Below are 20,623 nucleotides of genomic sequence, written 5' to 3'. Positions count from 1 at the left end.
GTCAAAGACTTTTGATTTTACAAGGGGTTTGGCTTGACAATTGTATAACCACTTTGACACCTCACACCGGCATTCTCTATGGCCTCTTCGTACTTGTAGTTTCAATATCTTTTAGCCCAATACTTTCGTGTTCAGGAGAGGGGTACCAGCCAGAGACCTTCGAATGTGGTCTGGCACCCACATGGCACCAGACCACTCTATCTCTGGTACCACGTTTGTTCACAAAAGACCTCTGTATCTTAATCTACTTAATGTTGCCATTGCAACCCTGAGCCTAACACAGTCAGGCCCACTAAAACAATGGCAACTGTGTCTCCCCGCCCTTGCTTTCAGTGCGGGTGGGTTCCATGAACCGCTGACATCCGTCACACCATTCGTCAGCTGTGATTGCCAGTCTTATGTTTCTTTTGTCAGAGTCTTTGCAGGTTTGGGTTGAAAAGGGCAAGGGTGACTCCCTCCTTGACCTTCTTTCAGGTCTCACTGCCTTTCTCCTCCATTTTGTAGAGAAGGAGCTAGGTACCCCCACCTCAACCATCTCGCCCACAGCACCTGTATGTTGGATGCCAGAGTGTGAAACATGGGCAGTACCAGTGAAGATAGCGATACCTAGGAGAATCTGGGAAGCAAGATTCCCATTGAGGAACCAAACTTGCATACAAGGCAATACAATGGTCATCTGAATGAAATTCTGGAAGAAACAGGATGGTTGAATGATGAAGAAGAATGGTGATGTCATCATCACCACCACCATCATACAGAGAAAAGTTGACATATAGAGAAGAGATGCAGAGACTAGAGAATGCAGACAATTCTATAGAAATATCGAGATGAATGACATCTTGGGATCAAGATGAAGAAACCTATGCTGCAGACATAATGAAGATATCAAGTTATTTCACACATGTACACATGCAAAGAAACACAAGCAGATTAAGTATTCTTAAAGGCTAGCTAAGTAGTGAATAGATTGCAGCATGTGCCAACATGCACATATATATTGGAATCGGTAAAAGATGGATGTTTCCACTACATAAAATAACAATCCTTTGCAAAAGAAGGAAGTCCGCTTTCCCAAGTTTCGAAGTGTGGCGCAGTTAGAAAACAAGTGAATCAACAAGAGTGAAACTCAGAAAGGCGAGGTTGGATGAGCCAAGATGCCAAGGCCATATCAGACTGGGGTGAGCTGACATTGAATACAAATCATGTGAAAGAACGAAGCTCCTGTTCAGAAGGCATGGATAAAAAAAAGAAGACGTCAGAGGTCTATTAAAGAACAGCATTTTAATACACTGAAAGTTCAATTTCATGGTTTCTAGTCCCGTGAGGAGAAGAAGTTGGGCAAACATGATGGTCACACCTACACATGAAGGCAGAACGTGTCTTCACTCCCCTGAATTCCCCGGAGCAAAAAACATGTTCAAGTGCAAGTTCAAAAACCTAATTGACAGTACACCACTGAGGTGATGATGGATGGATATGCTAATTGGTGGGAAGCTATGATTAAGACTAGCTCATCTGCACCTGGACTCTCAGCCTGCGTACCGCCAACATAGGTTGGGAAGAGATTGACACAGGTTCAAAAGAAACCAATGATAGAAGGCTGCATCATCAAGGGTCCAATAGTTGTGTAGACAATTAGACATTGTATATTTAGTGACGTTCATAGTGACATATTTTGGGGAAGGGTTTAGTTGCCCCTTCTGAACATCAGATTATTCCACTGCCATAAACGAGTATGGACAAAGGAGCAATAGCTGAGAATATCTTTAGATATAGGACGGGATATAAAAGGGATAGTAAAAAAAAAAGACAAAACTGATGGGCTACTTCATATACAGAATGAATGAATGGGTGGTCAGAGGTTGCACAGACTAAATGGTAAGAGCATTGAGGACATGAGAGCACACAGCACTGATTGTATGGAAAAGGAAATAATGAGACCTAAATCCAGCAGTGACAAGGGAAGGTGTAGGAAAGCCCTTCCCAATACATGAGTTGATAAAAGATCCATCCAGAGCAAATTTGGAGGATGAGGCAGACTCGAAAAGCATTAGGAACGGGATCGATAAAGTTTATCATGATATGAAACTTAAGGAAGTCCCGCAGGGGAGGTGAAAATGATTGATTCAATAGTACGCAGCTACATGGCATGAAGAAAGCCTTGTGCAGTGTAGAACCTAAGAGGCAGTCTTTTTAATAGACTGATACTGACTAGAGATGATGAAACAAAGGGTTATACATGATGAGAATAGAATATGGCAAAAGGGAAGAGAGAACATACTTATGAGGAGAGAGGTGATACATGTAGCCTTGAAGAATGCTTTCAAGGAGTAAGAAAGTAAGGCCGTTGGATTTAGAGCACCCAATATTTTGGGCGTCAAACTTAGTGACGCAGCTAAATCGACTTTAAAATAGAAGTCCCATGGTCAGAGGGGGACTCGCCATTATATGTGAGCAGGATAAGGCCATTGCCTGACAGAAGGCAATGTGGGACCATTGTCCCTGCCATGAGCAGGCAACAGATAGGTGACGAATGTGAGCTTTTGGGATTTTTATAGTTCTTTTGTTTAAAAAAAAGGGAGAAAGGGTCAGGTCCATAGTAATGAGCAAATATACCACAGGTGAATAAAAAGAGGCAGTTGACGGAGGTAAAAATTTGATTCATACCATGGGGAGAAAGGAAACTTTCGTAGTAGGAACTTCCAGAATGATTAAAGGAATTCATGGAGTACTAGAGGTATGAAGAAAAGGCAAATGAAAATACCTCTGCCTGTCCGGTCGACATGTGGTATGACAGAACACTTCTATGATATATGAAGAGGTCAAGGATTCATGCAAATAGTCAACTCTTAAAAAAGGGGGACTCAAAAACCTGCTTGTATATTAGCAGTAGAAAGAAGCTGAGTCTGTTCAGAATCAGAAGATGCAAGAGACAAGACTTTGTAGTCACTGATGTAGTCACTGATGAAGGCAGGAAAAAGCCCAAACACGGGTTTAACATACCCTTGTACAGGAGAGAGACATGTCTGGGTTATTTCTGTTGTATTTAAGACAGACATAGGTACATATATTGGGATAAAAATTAAATGACAAAATGTTTTTTATTAGGAATGGATTTTTTAACTAAGAATGAATGTAGTATGTTATGTGTAATAAGGATGACCACATGAGGAGTATTGGTAGAATTAAAAAGGTTTATTATAAAAAATATATATTGTTTTTTGCATATTTTAAAAGGATTTTAGGTCCAGTAGTATGGGGTCATGTTCAGTATGAAAAAAAAAATGACGATCGCCATTAGGAGGGCTGTCAGTGCAGCAATGAGATGTTTCATGACATTAGTTATTAAATTTGTATTATTCACCATGGAGGAAGAGCCTAAAGTCACGTTGACATCTCAGAAGGCTCTGCTTATGGGGTGGTCATATTGAATCAAGCGATTAAAAGAATCGGGTATAGAGTAATGAACCCTGCCATGTTTGTATTTAAATCACTGGCAGAAGATGAGCATGCATATGATTGGGTTGAGAGTTTCATCCCAAATGTGAAGGGAAATGTATTGATAGCTGGGGAGACAATTTCGGTTTATAGTCATAAAATTGAATGACATTATGTCGAAAGTCATAATGTCAAAAAAAAAAGTAAAAAAAGAAAATCAAATTTTTTTCTAAACTTGATTTTTGTCCGAAATGGGGGGGTTCCCCCCCCAATCCTCCTTTTTTATTTTTTTTGTGTTTTACCCGTTTTTTACTCCCAAAACCCAAAATAAACATACAATTAAAAAAATAAAACATTTGATTTTTTTTCGACTTTTTATTTTTTTCAACAATATGTCATTCAACATAATGTTTTCAACTTTTTGACTGCACACCGACTATTTCTATTTAAGGAATCAATTAGAATCGATGAATGGGCAAAGATATATGGGATCCGCTGGGGTAAAGCACACGGCCAATGGAGAGTTTGAAGTAGTGTCAAGTGTATGGCTACCGTCTCACTTTTCGGCACAGGCTGCAGAATTAGCGGCACTGATTGTCACGCTCGAGAAGTGTGCAGACCAGGAAGTAACTCCGCCTTCGTGATGTCAACGGTGCACGTAGGGTTAGCACGTTGGAAAAAAAAAGAAGGGCTACCTCTAAGAGGGGTGCTCTTTGGTGCGGCAGGAAGTCTTATTGGACATACTCTTTAGAGCACTACAACTCCCAATAGCCATTGCGGTATAACATGCGCAGTTCACACTAAATGTTTAGATTTTAGTTCACGTGGAATTTAGAAAAAGTAGAGAAGAAAGGGAATATGTTGTATGTATAGAAGAAGTTGTGTTAGTTGAAATATTTAAACGTGGGTGGAAGAATGATGATTTTGAGTATGTTGAATTATTGTGATAAAAATGTTTAAAATGTAATAAATAAGAACTTAAGGAGAAGCGATTCAGTTAATAAAAACTTGTGGATACGGAGTGGGTGGTTCTTTAAACCCCTCTCAGGCTTTGTGGCGACAAGACAGCACTAGTAAACCAATGATACCTGTAGCCTTTTTAAGGGTGGTGTTGGATTAGCTACACTACCTTGTGCATGTCATTAGGAAAATCCTCATCACCACAAGTGAAAAGAATTGGTTTGGTTTTTGCATATGGTAGAATATGTTGCATTTTGTATAGTAAAATATTTTGTGAATAAAAAGATTACTGAGCACACGTTATGCACAATGAAGGAGTGAGACCAAGACTCAATGAATTCTTTAACACTTGCATATAGACTCAGATATATGATCAATAAGGATATGTACTTTTGAGGTGAATTGGGTCACTCACTGTAGCACAAAAAGTTTTTCATAGATGGAGAATATGAGAGTTAAGAAGAGTCATATTTTAACCTTATTTTCGTCAAAGAAAAGTCTATGGATACATAAGATTGTTGCTTAGAAAAGGCACAAAGTTTTCATGGACAGGTCAAAAGCGGGCAAATAAGGTTTATAAGAAGACTTAATAGCTTGCTTAAAGAAGAGAATGGAGAAATTAAACAGACCTTGAAGAAAGGATGGTTGCATGCCTATCACCAGCATTACATGCTTTGAGAAATAGGACAGATTTAAGAAAACCATTTTATTTCACACAATAAGTGACAAGGGGGCGAATGAGGATATTTCTCACACCTCTGTATTGGATTAGGAGTGACGCCCAGCAAACAGTAGAATCGTTAGGAAAGGAGCTATGTGTGCCTTTTACGTATATCACTTAAAGTATCTCTGTCATTTCAATTCCACTCAAGCGACAAGGGAGTGCAGCAGCGCACAACACAGAAGGAGATGTTGCAACAAGCAGAGATGCAGAGATTCATGTTTCCAAACAATTTCCTGGAAATCATATCAAAGACCCACAAACGTTGTTGAAAAGGTGGCACGACTGTTCAGGTAACCCGTTTATGGTGAAAGACAGTATTCAGTCTGCAGTCACGGTGTAAGGCAGACGTGCTTGCACATTGCTTGCTAAAATGTAAAGCTTCAGGATGAAAAATTCACAGCACACCCACACCCATCAGAAGCAAGCAACAGAAGCAAGCATTGTGGAAGAACCACAGCACATGCAGGATAAGTCTATGGTGAGGAAGAAGGAAGCAGAAGCAGTCAAGTAAAGACAAAGAGTTTTATTGAACAGTGGCTTATTTTGAGACACTCTTTTAGTTACTGAAAATAAGAGAGTTAAGGGAATATATTGGTTCTTGAGCCACAGGAGCTTGTTGACATTGCACTAAGGCACACGTAAGCCTTGAATAAGCAGAAGAGTATGCCAGATTTGGAATTCTTGTTCGACAATTGGAAAAGAGAGCAGTATCTCGATTCCTTTTTTACTGACTTTCTCTTTGGGGGTGCCTATGGTGATGCCCGATGACAACGTTTAACAGATCATTCTTGCTTTTCACGAGTTTGTATTGCACGCATACCCTGCACTGGTGGGGAGAACTACTAGCATTCCTATTTTCATGCAAGATCCCAAGAATGGCCCAGTTGTGAGAAGATTGCTTATAGTTATCACTTTACCAATTCTTCAGCTTCATGAGTTCAGTGGAGAAAACATAGATGCCCCTCTCACAAGATAATGCACATAGACTGGTCAGCCTAGTTTTCTATTACTTGATTGAAGAATGTCCACATCTTGTAGGGAGACAAACTGATGTGAGAACTTTCCCGAGAGACCAGAGAAATAATGCAGAGCTCAATCAGATATTGAGAGACATCATACACCAAGAGAATGAGTACTCTGAGAAAACCTTGAGGACAGAGTGAAACTTCCAAGAAAGAAGATCAAGAAAGATTTTCCGAGTGAGGAACTTTTGCTTCATGCTGAAAGTAAAATCTTCATGTCATCTGGTCTAAGGCAGATTTGTGGTATTGATAGGGAGTTGGTGTATGTCATTCAACTGATCTAGTCAGCTGAAGTAGACTAAGAACATCCTGAATTAGACTTTTTGAGGAAGAGTTCCAGAGCCTACTTGCTGCAGTCTTCTACTTTTTGTTGGAGAAGCATCCACATTTTGTCTGGCAAAAGGACAATTATTTTCTATACATCAGGAACCCTGTTAATTGTCCTGAGATCAACCAGCTGCTTGAAGAGCTTATAGAGAAAATTAACGGGGCAACATCATGCCATATTCTGGTAGTATCTGAAAGTTACTTGTTTCCTTCCTTAAATAAAGTATGGCAGCACCAGTAGCAACTTCATCATGGGAGATCACAAGAGACGCCCACATTGTGCATGAAGTTCATGGTGCACGTTTTCATACATGTGTGTTATCTATGTCTGCATTATATTCATAGTGGTATTGCTCTCACTTACAAGACACACTGCAATAGGTGTAGAGACACATGAAGCAAAGATTCCTGTGTATCCTCCTGTGCAAGTGAAGGGTACAAACTTGGCAACTACTAGGCAGCCAAAACCTAAGGTTATTATCCGTGTACTAAATAAACCTGAGTTAGCTATTGAAGAGAGGTCATGTATGGAGATTATAGGAGACTCTCTATGGCCCTCTCATGCTGCTCCTAGGAAATGGCATAGAAGTAGACAAAGGCTTCTAGAACTTTCTCCTACATAGTTAGCATATGTGAATACACTGAGTCCACTGATGAATGTTTCTATGATTGGTCCAATAAGAAATACACATGCTGACATACTTCATGATTACACAGGCTCATAAGAGAAAAATGAGGCCAAAAAGAAATAATAGGGAGAATGATCATGAGCTAAATGATTACCTGGACAGTACAGCATATTTGGGGAATAATCTATGGTATCAGTACATGAAAGAAGTAGGAAGGAGTACCTCGAAGGAAGAATGCTTTGTATGTGCACTCCTGTCGTATAGCATAGGGAAGTCTAAGATCTTCATAGCTATTGAAATAGAAGCCCAGACAGCACATTGTCTTTCGCACATAGCACTTTGCAGACAAGAGGACAGTTCATGGGTCGAGATGCCTATCTCAAATGGGCAACTGAAAGGACAGATCCAGATGAAGATATCTGATCACAAGGTTCTTCGTTTGTACCTTATTTCTTGTTTTTTATCTTGTATATAGTCATGTAAAATCTTGAATGAATGGAGCAGACATCAGATGAGAAGCAAATAAAAAACTTGATGTTTCATGGAAATCTGCACAAGAAATTTGTAGATGGAAGAACAGACGCCAGGTGCAGATTTGGTGATGAGTGCTATGACCTGATGGATGGGAAGAAGGAGTAGTAATCTGCAGAGCTTAGGTGGTCATTGGTTGCTATCAAGCAGACATTGACAAAGTGCAGAATGGATGCAAGCCTTTCTGACCAAGACTTGCTAAACTATTGACCTGGGTCGAAGACAGAGGAGGATCCTTGCAGATAGTGCCGGAGGAGAGTTCAAAGCTGTGTTTCAGAAACAATGGCACAATAAAAGTTGGAGAGAATCAGAACTGTGGTTGAATCTTTGATGTACCAGGAATTAAACTTGGGACAGGAGTAATTATGGATCATTATTGGGCTTGTGGATCCATAACATATATGAAGCTGCCCAAATACTGGGGCGGAATATGCACCTTGGGCACTGGGGCTAATATGTTCCTGCGTTGGTGATTCCTAAAAGTGACCTGAATATTGACCGTTTCCCGAAAGCTGATGCTTATCTGAGGAAGAAGAGATCTGTGGAGCTGATTCATCGAATGAAGAGGGAGAATTATTTTGCTGCTAAGTCAATAGAAGCTTTCGACTCTATCCCATATGAACGCAGACTGTTCAGCCAGACTTCATCAGTTTTCACGTTAATTCTCATGCCGAGAATCCAGGTTGGAGCAAATACTAAATGGTTGCTGACAACCAGATGGGAGTTACTGCTGATGATCAGCACAACCATAAAGGGATTCAATGCTATCAAGGAGGAGCTGAGAGCCATAAGACTGATGACTCTTCAGAATGGATATGTCCTTGACATAATTACAGCTATGGATGGAGGTGTTTGTGCAAAAATCAGAGAATCATGTTGCACATTCATAATTTCTCATGATGACAAGAATGGCACCTTAACTGAGGCCATAAAGATGCAAAGCTACATCCAGATGATAGACAAAGTGGAAGACAATGCTGATGACAGCTGGGTTGGAACACTTTTTTCTTGGGTTCCACAATGGATGGCAGACATGTTCAAGTTTCTTGGAGCTCTGATCATGTTAGTGTTGTTGGGATTCTGTGTTATTAAAGATAATTATCACACAGTGCAAGAAGATAGCAAAGAAAGCCATAGGGATGAAAATCATGATTGATGCTGAATCAGCATGGAAGGCCAGAGACTTAAAAGATGATGAGATCAGAGACTTTGTGAAGGCCGTAACGATGCACCAGAGCGAACAAAGTTTCTGTATCCAAAGAAACATAAAAGTATGTGGGAAGATGGATTTATTGCGATCCAAGTGGACAGTGCATGCTTATGAATTGGAACAAGGATGTGCATGTGAAATCAGCTGGATGCTTGAAGGGAGACATAAAGATATGGGTCCCAAAGTGATAGTTATTCAGAAAAGGATGTCTAGATTTGAAGAATGGTGGGAGAGTGGACGATGAATTGCCCAGAGGGGGGGAGTGTAGAGAAGGAGCTAATTACCCCCACCTCAACGATCTCGCCAACAGAACCTGTATGTTGGATGCCGGAGTGTGAAACACGGGCAGTACCAGTGAAGATACCAATACCTAGGAGAATCTGGGAAGCAAGGTTCTCATTGAAGAAATCATACTTGCATACACAACAATACAATGGTCATCTGAATGAAATTCCAGAAGAAACAGGATGGTATAATGATGAAGTAGAATGGTGACATCATCATCACCACCACCGTCATAAGGAGTAAAGTTGAGTTATAGAGAAGAGATGCAGAGACAAGAGAATGCAGACAATTCTATAAGACATCAGGAAAATATTTAGATGAATGACATCTTGGGATCAAGATGAAGAAACTCATGTTGCGGACATAATGAAGAGATCAAGTTATTTCACACATGTACACATGCAAAGAAACGCAAGTAGATGAAGTATTCTTAAAGGCTAGCTAAGTAGTGAATAGATTGCAGCATGTGCCAACATGTACATATATATTGGAGTCAGTGAAAGATGGATGTTCCTACTACGTACAATAACAGTGCTGAGCAAAAGAAGGAAGGCCGCTTTTCCCAGTTTCCAAGTGTGTCACAGTTAGAAAACAAGTGAATTAACAAATGTGGAACTCAGAAAGGCGAGGTTGGATGAGCTAAGAAGTCAAGGCCATATCAGACTGGGGTGAGCTGACATTGGATACAAATCGTGTGAAAGAACAAAGCTTCTGTTCAGGAGGCATGGACAAAAACGAGAAGATTTCAGAGGTCTATTAAAGAATAGCATTTTAATACACTGAAAGCTCAATTTCGTAGTCTCTAGTCACGTGGGGAGAAGAAGTTGGATGAGCATGATGGTCACACCTATGCACAAAGCCAGAATGTGCCTTCACTCCCCTAAATTCCCTGGCGCAAAGAACATGTTCAAGGCTGAGTTCAAAGACCTAATTGATAGTAGACCACTGAGGTGATGATGGATGTATATGCTAATTGGTGGAAAGCTATGGTTATAACTAGCTCATCTGCACCTGGACCCTCAGCCTGCCTATCACCAACGTAGGTTGGGAAGGGATTTACGGAGGTTAGAAAGTAACCACTGATAGAAGACCGCATGATCAAGGATCCTACAGTTCTGTAGCCAATTAGACGCTGTATATTTAGTGACGTTCATAGTGACATATTTTGGATAAGGGCTTAGTTGCCCCACCTGATGTTAAGAAGCCTATCACATTATTGCACTGTCCTAAATGAGTATGGACCATATACCTAGATGATCCTTGTAGAACCTATCACACTCACCATTAGGTTTTTGTAGTTTGCCACGTAGGATGACATTAGTAATACGCAGGATAAATGTCGCTTATGCTGAATTTTTACTATAAGAATGTAATTTTTTATGAATTGCTTTGAGAAGTCGCGAGAGAGATCATGATGAGGGATGTCTGTTGATATCCATTGTACTCCCTGTTTTAGATAATTGAGATTTAAACAGTATCTTTTGCCAACTACCTGAGTTGTTTCTATAACTGATGTTTGCGTAACCTCTGCATCCACCGTCCATCTCTAAGGTATTGCTAACCCATCTTACAGGGCTGGGAGTAACACTAGTTCAGTTTGAACTGCCATCCTGGAATAGCTGCTTCCTCGTGCGTATGGCCTTGCTCAGAGTGTGCTCTCATGCTCCACCTTTTATCCCAATGGGGAAGGGAAAAGGCAGTCAGGTGTGTGTGGTTGTCGGCAATTGCCTGACTCTGCCTGACCTTTGTGGTGGGACATGTCTGGGAAATGGCTCTGGTGTTAGTCTGTTGTTTCTCATGGTGAGAGAAAGTGTTTGTGTTGGAAAAGGGGTGGTGTAGAGTTTCTAAATATCGTACAGGGAAAGAAGGGGAAAAGGTGTCATAAGTAAGGGGATACCGTGTTTCACCCTTCTGTGTTCTACTTCCACTCCCTGAAGACCCCCCATCCAGGTGATCCTCCCACACTGGTCCACCCCCAGAAACTGGATCCTATAGTGATGGCTCTGTAATGGCTACCTGGATGACAGATCCCCAGGGACTAGGGGGTGACACACCTTCAGTTTTCTCACAGTAGGGACATAATAGATTATTTTTTGGATGGAAGACAGCCTGTTTAATTTTGGACTTCACTATAGATGACAAGCAACCTAGTTAGTTTTGTTAGGTATGGAAACCCATAGAATCTGGATAGTGAGGACTTTTTCAGTATTTGAATAAACCATTGTTATAAATGCCAGAACCTGGTCTGTCTCCTTCTTCTGACTTACTACATTTAAATAAATTCCATTCCTTTAACCACCATTTAAACAGTTATTGACGAAGTACCAATACACGCTGGACCAGTGGTAGAGATTTCGTATTGCAGGCTAACGGCTAGGCATGAAAGCATTGGAAGCCTTATCAAAATCATGCCCAGCATCACATTTCAAGTGCATCTAAACCCTGGCCCTTGCCATGACCAGATTCATCACTGGTTCTCTTTCAACAAGGACTATAACCCCATATTTAAAAATTCTAAAGTGACTCCACTCCTTAAAATGGTGACTGCAGACACTCACAATCCTTGCAAACAATGGCATTATATCAAACCTTTTTATGGCCAAACTATGAGACTAATTGGTCACTATTCAACTAACAAAATAAAGCAAATCCCATAATATTCCTGTTAGCAATCAGTCAGACTTCAGACCTCGCTGAGCATCCTATTTATGGAAGAAGATGATGTTAAGGCTCTTGATAATAAGGCCGCTGCCTTCCTAACCTTAGAGGATCATATGATGCCTCAAGACACAGTAGACCAGTCCCTCCAACTGGAAAGAGCCCAAAAACATCTGGATACTGTTAATCTGTCCCTTCCATACACTTACCTAAGCTACACTAGTGCACTCTGACCTTACCAAATGCCTGTCAGTGTCAAAACAGTTTGAGGCATCTGCTGTAGATGAATGTGAGGTTGAACTCACAAGTTCAAGCTAGTTAATTGAATTTCTTGAAATGTGGGTAATCAAGTTTTGCTTACACTGGTTCATTCAACACTAGTGAATGGTCTGTTTTAGTTTTTTTCTTGTATGTTTCATTAACCAATTCTCTTTACCTTTTTAATCCCTTAAGTGCTAAGGATGAGTATGCTCATCCTATTTGCATAGCATTTACTAGAGCTCAGCATTTAAGGGGTTTTGTATTATTTAATCAATCAACCCTATCGTTCCCTTATTTTATGGTCAATTCTGCAGGTTTTGGTCCATCAATGCTAATTGATCTTCGCCACAAAACTTAAAATCCACTTTGATTCAGCAGGTAATGCTCAGAAATTGTTACTGTTACTCTTTTTTAATGTTAAGCAAATTGCATGAAGTGTTGGAAATTGAACCATATGTCAGAGGTGGTGCGAAAATAGGAATGCATCAAGTGTTTTAATTTCTTTTTGTGGGGTCTATGGCTCTCCCTCTCTCTCTCTCATCACAGACCTTCCTCTTTAACACAAGCTTCCGAAACCCCCAAGTTAGTGCTTTCAAATGGTAACCCCTACTATAATAGTTGGCTTGTTCCAAAGATGGCTTCTGAATGCTGACTAACTAAACTCTCAGAGACTTCCTAACTCTCCCTCCACTGTCGAGATGTTAGGGTGCAATAGGAAATTTGGGACAGTGCCTTGCAATTACACTGTTGGCCACAGACTAGATCTATCACACCCACATCTTCTTCCTTTCTATTTTTAGTACTTCATCCAACCCACTTTCTCCCTCCACCAACTCTGCATCATGTTGGTGGCTTGCACCGTCAAGGCTTATCCCTCAACCTTAGCTGCTAACACTTCTTCCTCTAAAACCCTACTCCTCCTGGCAAACTACTACTACACTCCTCCTCCCACTACTTCTCTTCCCTTCCCACTACTGCTCTCCACACACTGCAACTCTCCTAATACTATTACTCTAATCCTCCCACTACTCAAACACCCATTTTTGTCTCCGTTTCATTCATTTCAGTCACACCCTACACTACATTAGCCTAAACACTTGCCACACTAGCACATGCACTCACACCAAAGTAACCTTGTACTCACTTAACCAATACCTCACATTTTCAAATGAAATTCTTTGCAATGCATCTTATTCCCTCCTCCTGCGGTCTCTCGTTCTGAACAACCCACACTTCTGAGTTCCTGCTGTTCCCTTATATAGGTCCTCCTCTCGGCGGGATTAGTCTTTTCTCCCTGTCCAATCATTCCCTGTCCCCGTCCCTGGGTTCAGTATGTGCATCCTGAAGGAATTAAGGGCAAGAAAAGCACCGCCCACTGTCTCAGTGCGCTATTGCCATGGACTATACATGGCGGTCCAGGCAGACCAATGTCTAGGTGGGGAGCATCCAAGCCCCTGTTAAAATTCCCTGGTGGTTTAGGGGTTTGAACACGTTCTTATTAATGTCCACTGACAATGTTGCATGCATGGCTTGGCTCCTTGAATGGGTTTGCCCACAGAATCACAGGTATCCTGATGGCTTCATGTATTATATAACCTATACATATAATTGTAGATGCAGAGAGTGTCCCTTGACCAGTCTTCCCTTACTCATTCACTGGGATGTGGATTTTGTTAAAGGTTTCGGACTCCACTTCTGGTATCTGGGAATGGGGATGAGGTTATCCAAAGAGGGTCCTCTGCTCCTCATTCAGACCCATCCCTTCATCATCACCTTTCCTGGGTAGGTGTTCCAGGCCATCTATATTGGCCCACTGCTGCAGTATAACAGCCCACACCATTCTTATTTCCTCATGGGAGATATGCTATTTCCCTGACAAACAGTTTGGTTTTTACTATGTCTGCCTTCAGGTTTTCCTAGGCGAAAACCATCTCGACAAAACATTGGCCTGTTTTCTCTATGGATGGCTCTTCAGGAGGGGGCCTCTTGGTGTTTGCTTTCCTCTGTGACCTGGATCTGTCGATTCCCAGAATTTGGGTGTGAAGACTCTGCCAGGTATATCCTTTGAACTTTCCTATTTTTTGGCATGTGAGTCAGGATATATCCTCTTTACAGTGGCAAGGTTAGCCCCCTCATACCATATTCTTGTGCGGCCTCAAGTTGAGATACGAAACAGGTTCTTCGGATCACTCCTGTTTCCTGCCAGGATTTTAAGCCTGTTGTTGAGTCTTCTAGGGAAATGTGTATGCTCTCATGCTGTGAACTGGTTGTGGCCCCCAAATTGGGATCGGGTTCCCCTGGTGGTGGCGGCAGGTCATCCACTGTATCTCCTCTTTCTGGGTCTACTTTGGCATCCCATACTATGTTCCAGTAGAACTGGCAAAACAACTCTCCTTTCTAGTGATGAATGGGGTTGGGATATAGGTTGACCAAGAGGGACCGATATTACTGAGTTTATGGGGCTGGCCACAGTAAATTGGTCATATGGTAAACTCATCCGGTTGCTGCAGTCAGGCAGAAAAAATCCAACGCAGTGCCTGGATAGATCTACTCTGAGATCTGTCCGCACCATAACTTTATAATTTGCTGGGATCCAGTATGTATATACATATGCACTCCACAAATCATCAGTGCTCTCCCAAAAAGATCATACTTATGGCATTGATGCTTATTGTGATGTATCCTGCCGAGCTCTCACAGAATCTCTCCCTAAAGTCTCCTCTAGGTTGGCCAGGGGGAGTCAGCTGCTACCTGATCGTAAACCTAAGAGTGATATTAGTCGGGTGGATCACCTGGGGAATAGCGTGACTCCAGTAGGAGAGACACAGTATTTATCTTCTTCAGAGGATGAGTGCTCTCAAATACTAGAATATCTAATGGCCTGTTGTCATAGTAAGCCTTTCCTTCCTAAAATTATCCATGGTGCCAGTGTTTAAAAACCTTATGGTCAACATGAGAATAATGTATATCAAAATCTCAATACCACAATTTCTGATGGTTATGATTCCCCATAATGCTCTAAGCACTGAGACGAGGAAGAGGAGTTCAGAGGTGCAGAAATCTGATGCACAGTCTAGCAGCTCTAATGAACCACACTTGAGTGAGACTATTGAATATTTAAAGCCTCTTCTGGTGCAGGCCTTTAAAATCCATCAGCAGAGTGAGCAGCACAAGCAGAAAGAAAATGCTGGGACTGCTGCTGTGTTTCCAGCTAGTTGAGGTGCTGAGAGAGTCATTGTGGCTTGGAAGTGTAGAGATTGCGCAGTCTTAAGCGGTGTGGATGCTGTCTGTCCTGCGGGAGAGAGAAGCTCTCCTAATTCTGTGCAGTAGGCTGGCGATACCAGAGTACACGAGGAGTGAAGCAGACTCCCTGTGCAGAAGGCACGAACACTGGAGGTGTGACCAGAGCTGGCAGCCATCCAAATCCTGACGTGGGAAGAAGATGCTGAAACAGCAGTGGTTGGGATGGAAGTGCAGGGAACTACTGGGGAGACGGCCTATGAAATGAGACCTTGTGGCGCTCTGTGACAGACCGCTGACTGGGAATAAACATTTTGAATACTGAACTAATGATTTCAATTACTTTTTGAATAACCCTCGTATTAAGAGATAGCAAATAATGAAAGTCTATACTTATTATTGTCAAAGTAAAGAGGGGGCGAGATTTTAAAAAGACTAACTACCATTGCCAAAGTAAAGAGAGGGTACTACTTGATAAGATAACCAGCATTATCTAAGCCAAAGAAAGGGGAAAATATGTGAAAGAAACTGTAACTACATTTGCCAAAGTGAAGAGGGTACACTAAATGATCAGTAGAACCAGAATTGCCTAAGCCAAAGAAAGGCAATAATAAATAAGAGGGAAACATGCTTTCCTAGCAAGAGAAATCAGAAAAAGAGGCATCACCAGCATTTAACTGGAGGAGTAGAAGAAACTCAAATGTGACAGAAAAGAAGCAATTATCAAGGGAGAAATGAAATTAACAAACATTGCATGTGGCAAACAAGTCAGGTTAAAAAACGGCATCAATGTGTATCATGCCCTTGTGAAAGTAGTTATGAATCTCAATGCTGTTGACAGTTAAAGACGTTTATACATTTTCAAGCAGACCTCACCACAGAGTGCTTGTAGTAGTAGGAGTTGTATCCTGGAAGGCGAGTATACCAGGAAACTCACTGTAAGTGGTTAGTCCTGGCAGGTTAGTGTACCAGGAAGAAGACGTTGAAGTACTACATTGTGGTTGAAGGTTGTGGTGGCAAGTCCACTAGTGTGTGATGATTTGACCTGTGAAAAAACGCTTCTTTACAAAACCTTATTGTTTATAAAGAAGGAAAGTTATATTGAAAACTGACTAGAAGTGTGAAGATAAAGTCTTTAGGTTTGTTGAACTGAAATTTGTAGAAACATTTAGCGATCACATTGGAAGAGTGATATATCTTGTTTAATATATCCAAGTGCTAAGCGGAAAGCTTGCGGAGTGAAGAGAACTTTGTATTGCATCTGAAGCATAATTTGGATATTGCAAAGAACTTTCTTGACTGGAACTTTGATCTGGAAAATCCTGCATTAATCTTGGGGTAGGTGGATGCGACCTAGGTTAAAAGGATACCTGTTTGCAAAGTTCATGTTTTACATATAACCACTATATTGTTGAGTCTGAATGGCCATTTAATATCTACCTGCATGCTTTTGTCGTATGTATAAGTGTGAGGGACCAAAAGCTTTTTTAGAGTGTTTTCCTTTAGTCTTAGTTTAATAGGTAGGGAAATTGACATTAGGTTAGGAAATGTGAGGTGTTTTTTGCACCCTTATTATTTAAATAAAATGGCTCCTTGTGAGAAAACTCTATTAACTTGTCCGCCTCACATTTCTGACTCCTCACATTATTCCGTCAGAGTGTAGAAGGCCAGCCCTGGGACTGAGATTTCTGGTGTTTGCTCCTGGTAGGTAACCCCACTGATGTCCATCTTCTGTTCTTGTGCTGTTATGGTTTCCTAGGCTATGGGTAACCTCTATATTGGGGTCGATGATCTCACTTCTAATACCATGTGTCACAGATGGCACAATAATCACTCAAATTTCCACCAATGATTTGACAGTTTTTATTTCTTGTTGTGGATCCTCGGGCTCACTCTCTCTTGTCTTAACTTGACCCTCCTCCCTAACCAAGAGCCGTAACCCCCTGGTTAGTACTGCTGAATACGAATGCCTACTGTCTAATAACTGGCTTGTTCTAATGATGGTTTCCTATATGCCAGTTATCTACTTCTTCAGGGACTTCCTAAATCCCCCTGAACTATCCGTTTGTTAGTGTGCTAAAGGGAATTAGGCATAGTTCCTTCCAATTACACTGCTTTATTCACACTGGTTCTATCATGACCATGCACTGCCCTTTCCTTCTACTCCTACTACTTCACCCCTCCTCTTTATTTCTTGAACTAATTCTCTATCCTTTGATGTTTCAAAATGTCTTGCCCTGACCCCCTTTCTTAAATTTGAGCACACCTTCCTCGACCCCTACTCCTCCCTCCAAACCACTACAACTCCCCTCCTACTACTACTCTCATCCTTCCACTACCACTCTTTTCCACCCACTTATACTCCTTAATCCAACCCATCACTTCTCCCTTCAAACATCTAATTGCTCAAAATCACTTCTACTCTCTGACTCACTCTATGACTCTCCTCCTCACACTACTAATCTCCTCCTCCACTCTCACACTCATCTTTTCACTACCACTCACCTCTTTTAACTACTCACAAACCCTCGTTTCACTCTGTTTCATTCAATTCACAGTCATTCCTTACAATGCCTTGCCCTACACACTTGCCACAAAAGCCCACACTCTCACGCTGCAGTTCACTTCCTCTCACTGAAACAATATCTCTCCCTCTAAAATATCCCCCACAACACCTCTTCCTCTCTCCTCTCGCTGGTCTCTTGGTCTGCCTTCTTCTCTTTCTCTGACCTCAGACAAACAACCCACACTTCCTGCAGACTGCTGTTCTTTAATATAGGCCCTCCACCCTGGGGCTTCATTTTCTTTCCCTGTACAATCATTCCCTGTATCACCTTCCTGGTTTGTGTATTTGCATCCTAAAGACAGAACGAGCTGACTAAGCCCTTCTCGCTTTCTCTGCATGTTCCTGTCACAGAACCTACATTGAGATTTGGGTGGGCCATGCTGTTGGTGTTTTCTCTCGGGGCCCGTAACTGTAAGCCTCTCAGTGGGGAGGGTCTAAGCCCTTTTTAAGCCTCCCTGGTGGACTAGGGGTTTGAACACATTATTTTTAATGCCCACTGACAAAATTGCATGGCTCATGTCTTTGCTGTGTGTTTTTAGCTGCAGCACCACACTTGCTAGTCCCCTGCCAGTGCTCTGCCATCAAACACGTCAGGTCACCACTGTTTCCTGACAGTGTGGGCTTACTCTCCCTCTTCTGGATCTCAGACTCCTTTCCTGTTACAGGGATGAAATGTGGTGCTAGAAGGTCGTCCCTGCCTCATCGACCCAGCATACAAATCTTTCAACATCAAAGGCAACTATCGAGGTAGCCCGCATTGTCAAACCCTAGGGATATATCTAGATTGTACACTATCACTATCCAGGCAAGTCAATGCCATTGTCTCATCAGCAGCCTACACTACAAAACATATCTATGCTTGTAGATCGTTCCTCTCCTCAGAAAGCTCCCTCACTATTGCAAGGGCACTGATTGGTTCCAGAGTGGACTACTGTAATGCCCTATTCGCAGGCACCTTTGCTGGTAACCTCAAAAAGCTTCAATTCATACAGAACAATACACTAAGGGCAGCTCTGAACATTGCAAAAGAAGAACATATCTCGCCAGGCAGAAGAAATGCACACTGGCTGCCAATGAAAGAGGGCATTCAATTCAAAACACTGGCCATAATTCATAAATGTATCTCAAACTCTGCCCCAGGATACCTTGCATCCAAATTCACCAAAACCTCCAACACCAGACTTACCCATTTGTCCCACATGAATTGCCTCAGCACCCCAAGATTCTGACTTCAAATAGCTGGGGGGATGGGAGGGGGCCAGCTTCCCGGTTATCACCGCCAAGAACTGGAATGCCCTCCCATTATCCTTGAGAGTTGTACATTTCTATTGGGAATTTTGCAAGCAGCTCGAAACACTGCTCTTCTTCCAGGCGTCCTAGAGGTGGTCGATGCATCACCCTTCTGCAAACACGCTTCCTGTACATACTACACAAGACTGTATCCTGCACCAGTTAGGATGTACTAATGATTGTTATTATGTCAAGTTGAGTTATTGATTGTATCTAGTGCATTGATACCCCAGGGCTTAGTGCACTATATAAATGCTAAAATAAATAAATAAAATTGAGCCTTGTGATATGGCGCTTTGAAAAGGATCGAAAAAACCTTTGTCTTTGAGGCATGATGTGAGACAAAGAATTGCTGCAAACTTGCAAGCAGGGACACATGTAAAAGGTAAGGGTTGGTTCTGGATAACGTTTCAACACATCAAAAGAAACATTTTAATATATGAACCTTGGCAAGATTGTTCCAAATTTGATTTAGAGCATTGCTCTTGAACGTTCATTGGGCTTATAACCTTCAAACGGCTTGTACATTTGAAAATGATTTTCCATTTAAGGTTTCGTCATAGGAAATGGTCATAGGGCTCAGAAAGCTTTTAATGCTGCACTATATAATACACTTGGGTCTGCATTACAGAAACATTTGCACGATTTTTGTAGGTGGGTGAAACTGCCCGGATGCAAACATAAATTACATAACCACTTGCTAGAGGACAATGTTTGCCCCAGTGCAACTACGATGCAAATGTGCACTTGTGCTGATGCAAAAGTTCCATAGATGACCTCACGAACTTGGTCTCCCAATACCGAGACGAACGTTCCCCAATCTTCAATTCTTTTCCATGACTACTACGAAGATTTCAAGAGTCTACCTGTGAGAGTGGTGGCTTTGATAATGTTAATATCCATTCCATTACGCTATAAAAGAACAGCAGCTTCACCCGCCTTCATTATCAACAGCATAACCTAGAGATGCCTCATCTTTCTTATCGATAGATGTTGACTTCCTGAGGAAACCTCTACACCATGCAAGTACTTGCCCGTTTCCTCCGAGTGACAGCGGGTCAGCTGTGACATCTCTTCGATCTCAGAAGAGAGATGCAATTGGCTAGAGTACATTATAGTACAAAAAGCAATGTGTAGACATGAAGCAATAAGAAAGACTTCAAAGATACTAAAGAAAACATATACATACAGCCAGTTTTCTCAGAATGGTCAGCATTTCATTTTGATCTTTCATGCTGGCAGTAGGAATACTGCCTACTTCATCTTCCTTTTCTTTAATCCATGTATCAAACATACACTGAAATAATGAAAGATGCACGTTACTTCAGGGTTCACACTTCAAAAAAGCTGACATGTTCTCAATTCATTTATCTATAGATATAAACGTTATTTTGTATTGTTTCATGTAATATGTAAATTCATAATCCAGACTATTTTGAATAATGTCAGGAGTTAAAACATATTTTCAATTATTTTATAAGA

General features: G+C 41.5%; 1 protein-coding gene across 8 annotated transcripts in view; it reads right to left on the bottom strand.

The window, feature by feature from the left end:
- Positions 1–20,623, bottom strand: part of DMD (dystrophin) — a 7,616,828-nt gene that overhangs the window by 5,750,296 nt on the left and 1,845,909 nt on the right. For all 8 annotated transcript variants that reach the window (XM_069639082.1, XM_069639084.1, XM_069639079.1 and 5 more), the window contains one exon: positions 20,331–20,438. In XM_069639082.1, the coding sequence (XP_069495183.1) occupies positions 20,331–20,438 (108 nt within the window). The remainder of the gene's footprint in view (positions 1–20,330; positions 20,439–20,623) is intronic.

The sequence above is a fragment of the Ambystoma mexicanum genome, chromosome 7q (assembly GCF_040938575.1).
Source record: "Ambystoma mexicanum isolate Mex_15411 chromosome 7q, UKY_AmexF1_1, whole genome shotgun sequence".
NCBI lineage: Eukaryota > Metazoa > Chordata > Amphibia > Caudata > Ambystomatidae > Ambystoma > Ambystoma mexicanum.
This window is presented reverse-complemented; position numbering and strand designations above follow the sequence as displayed.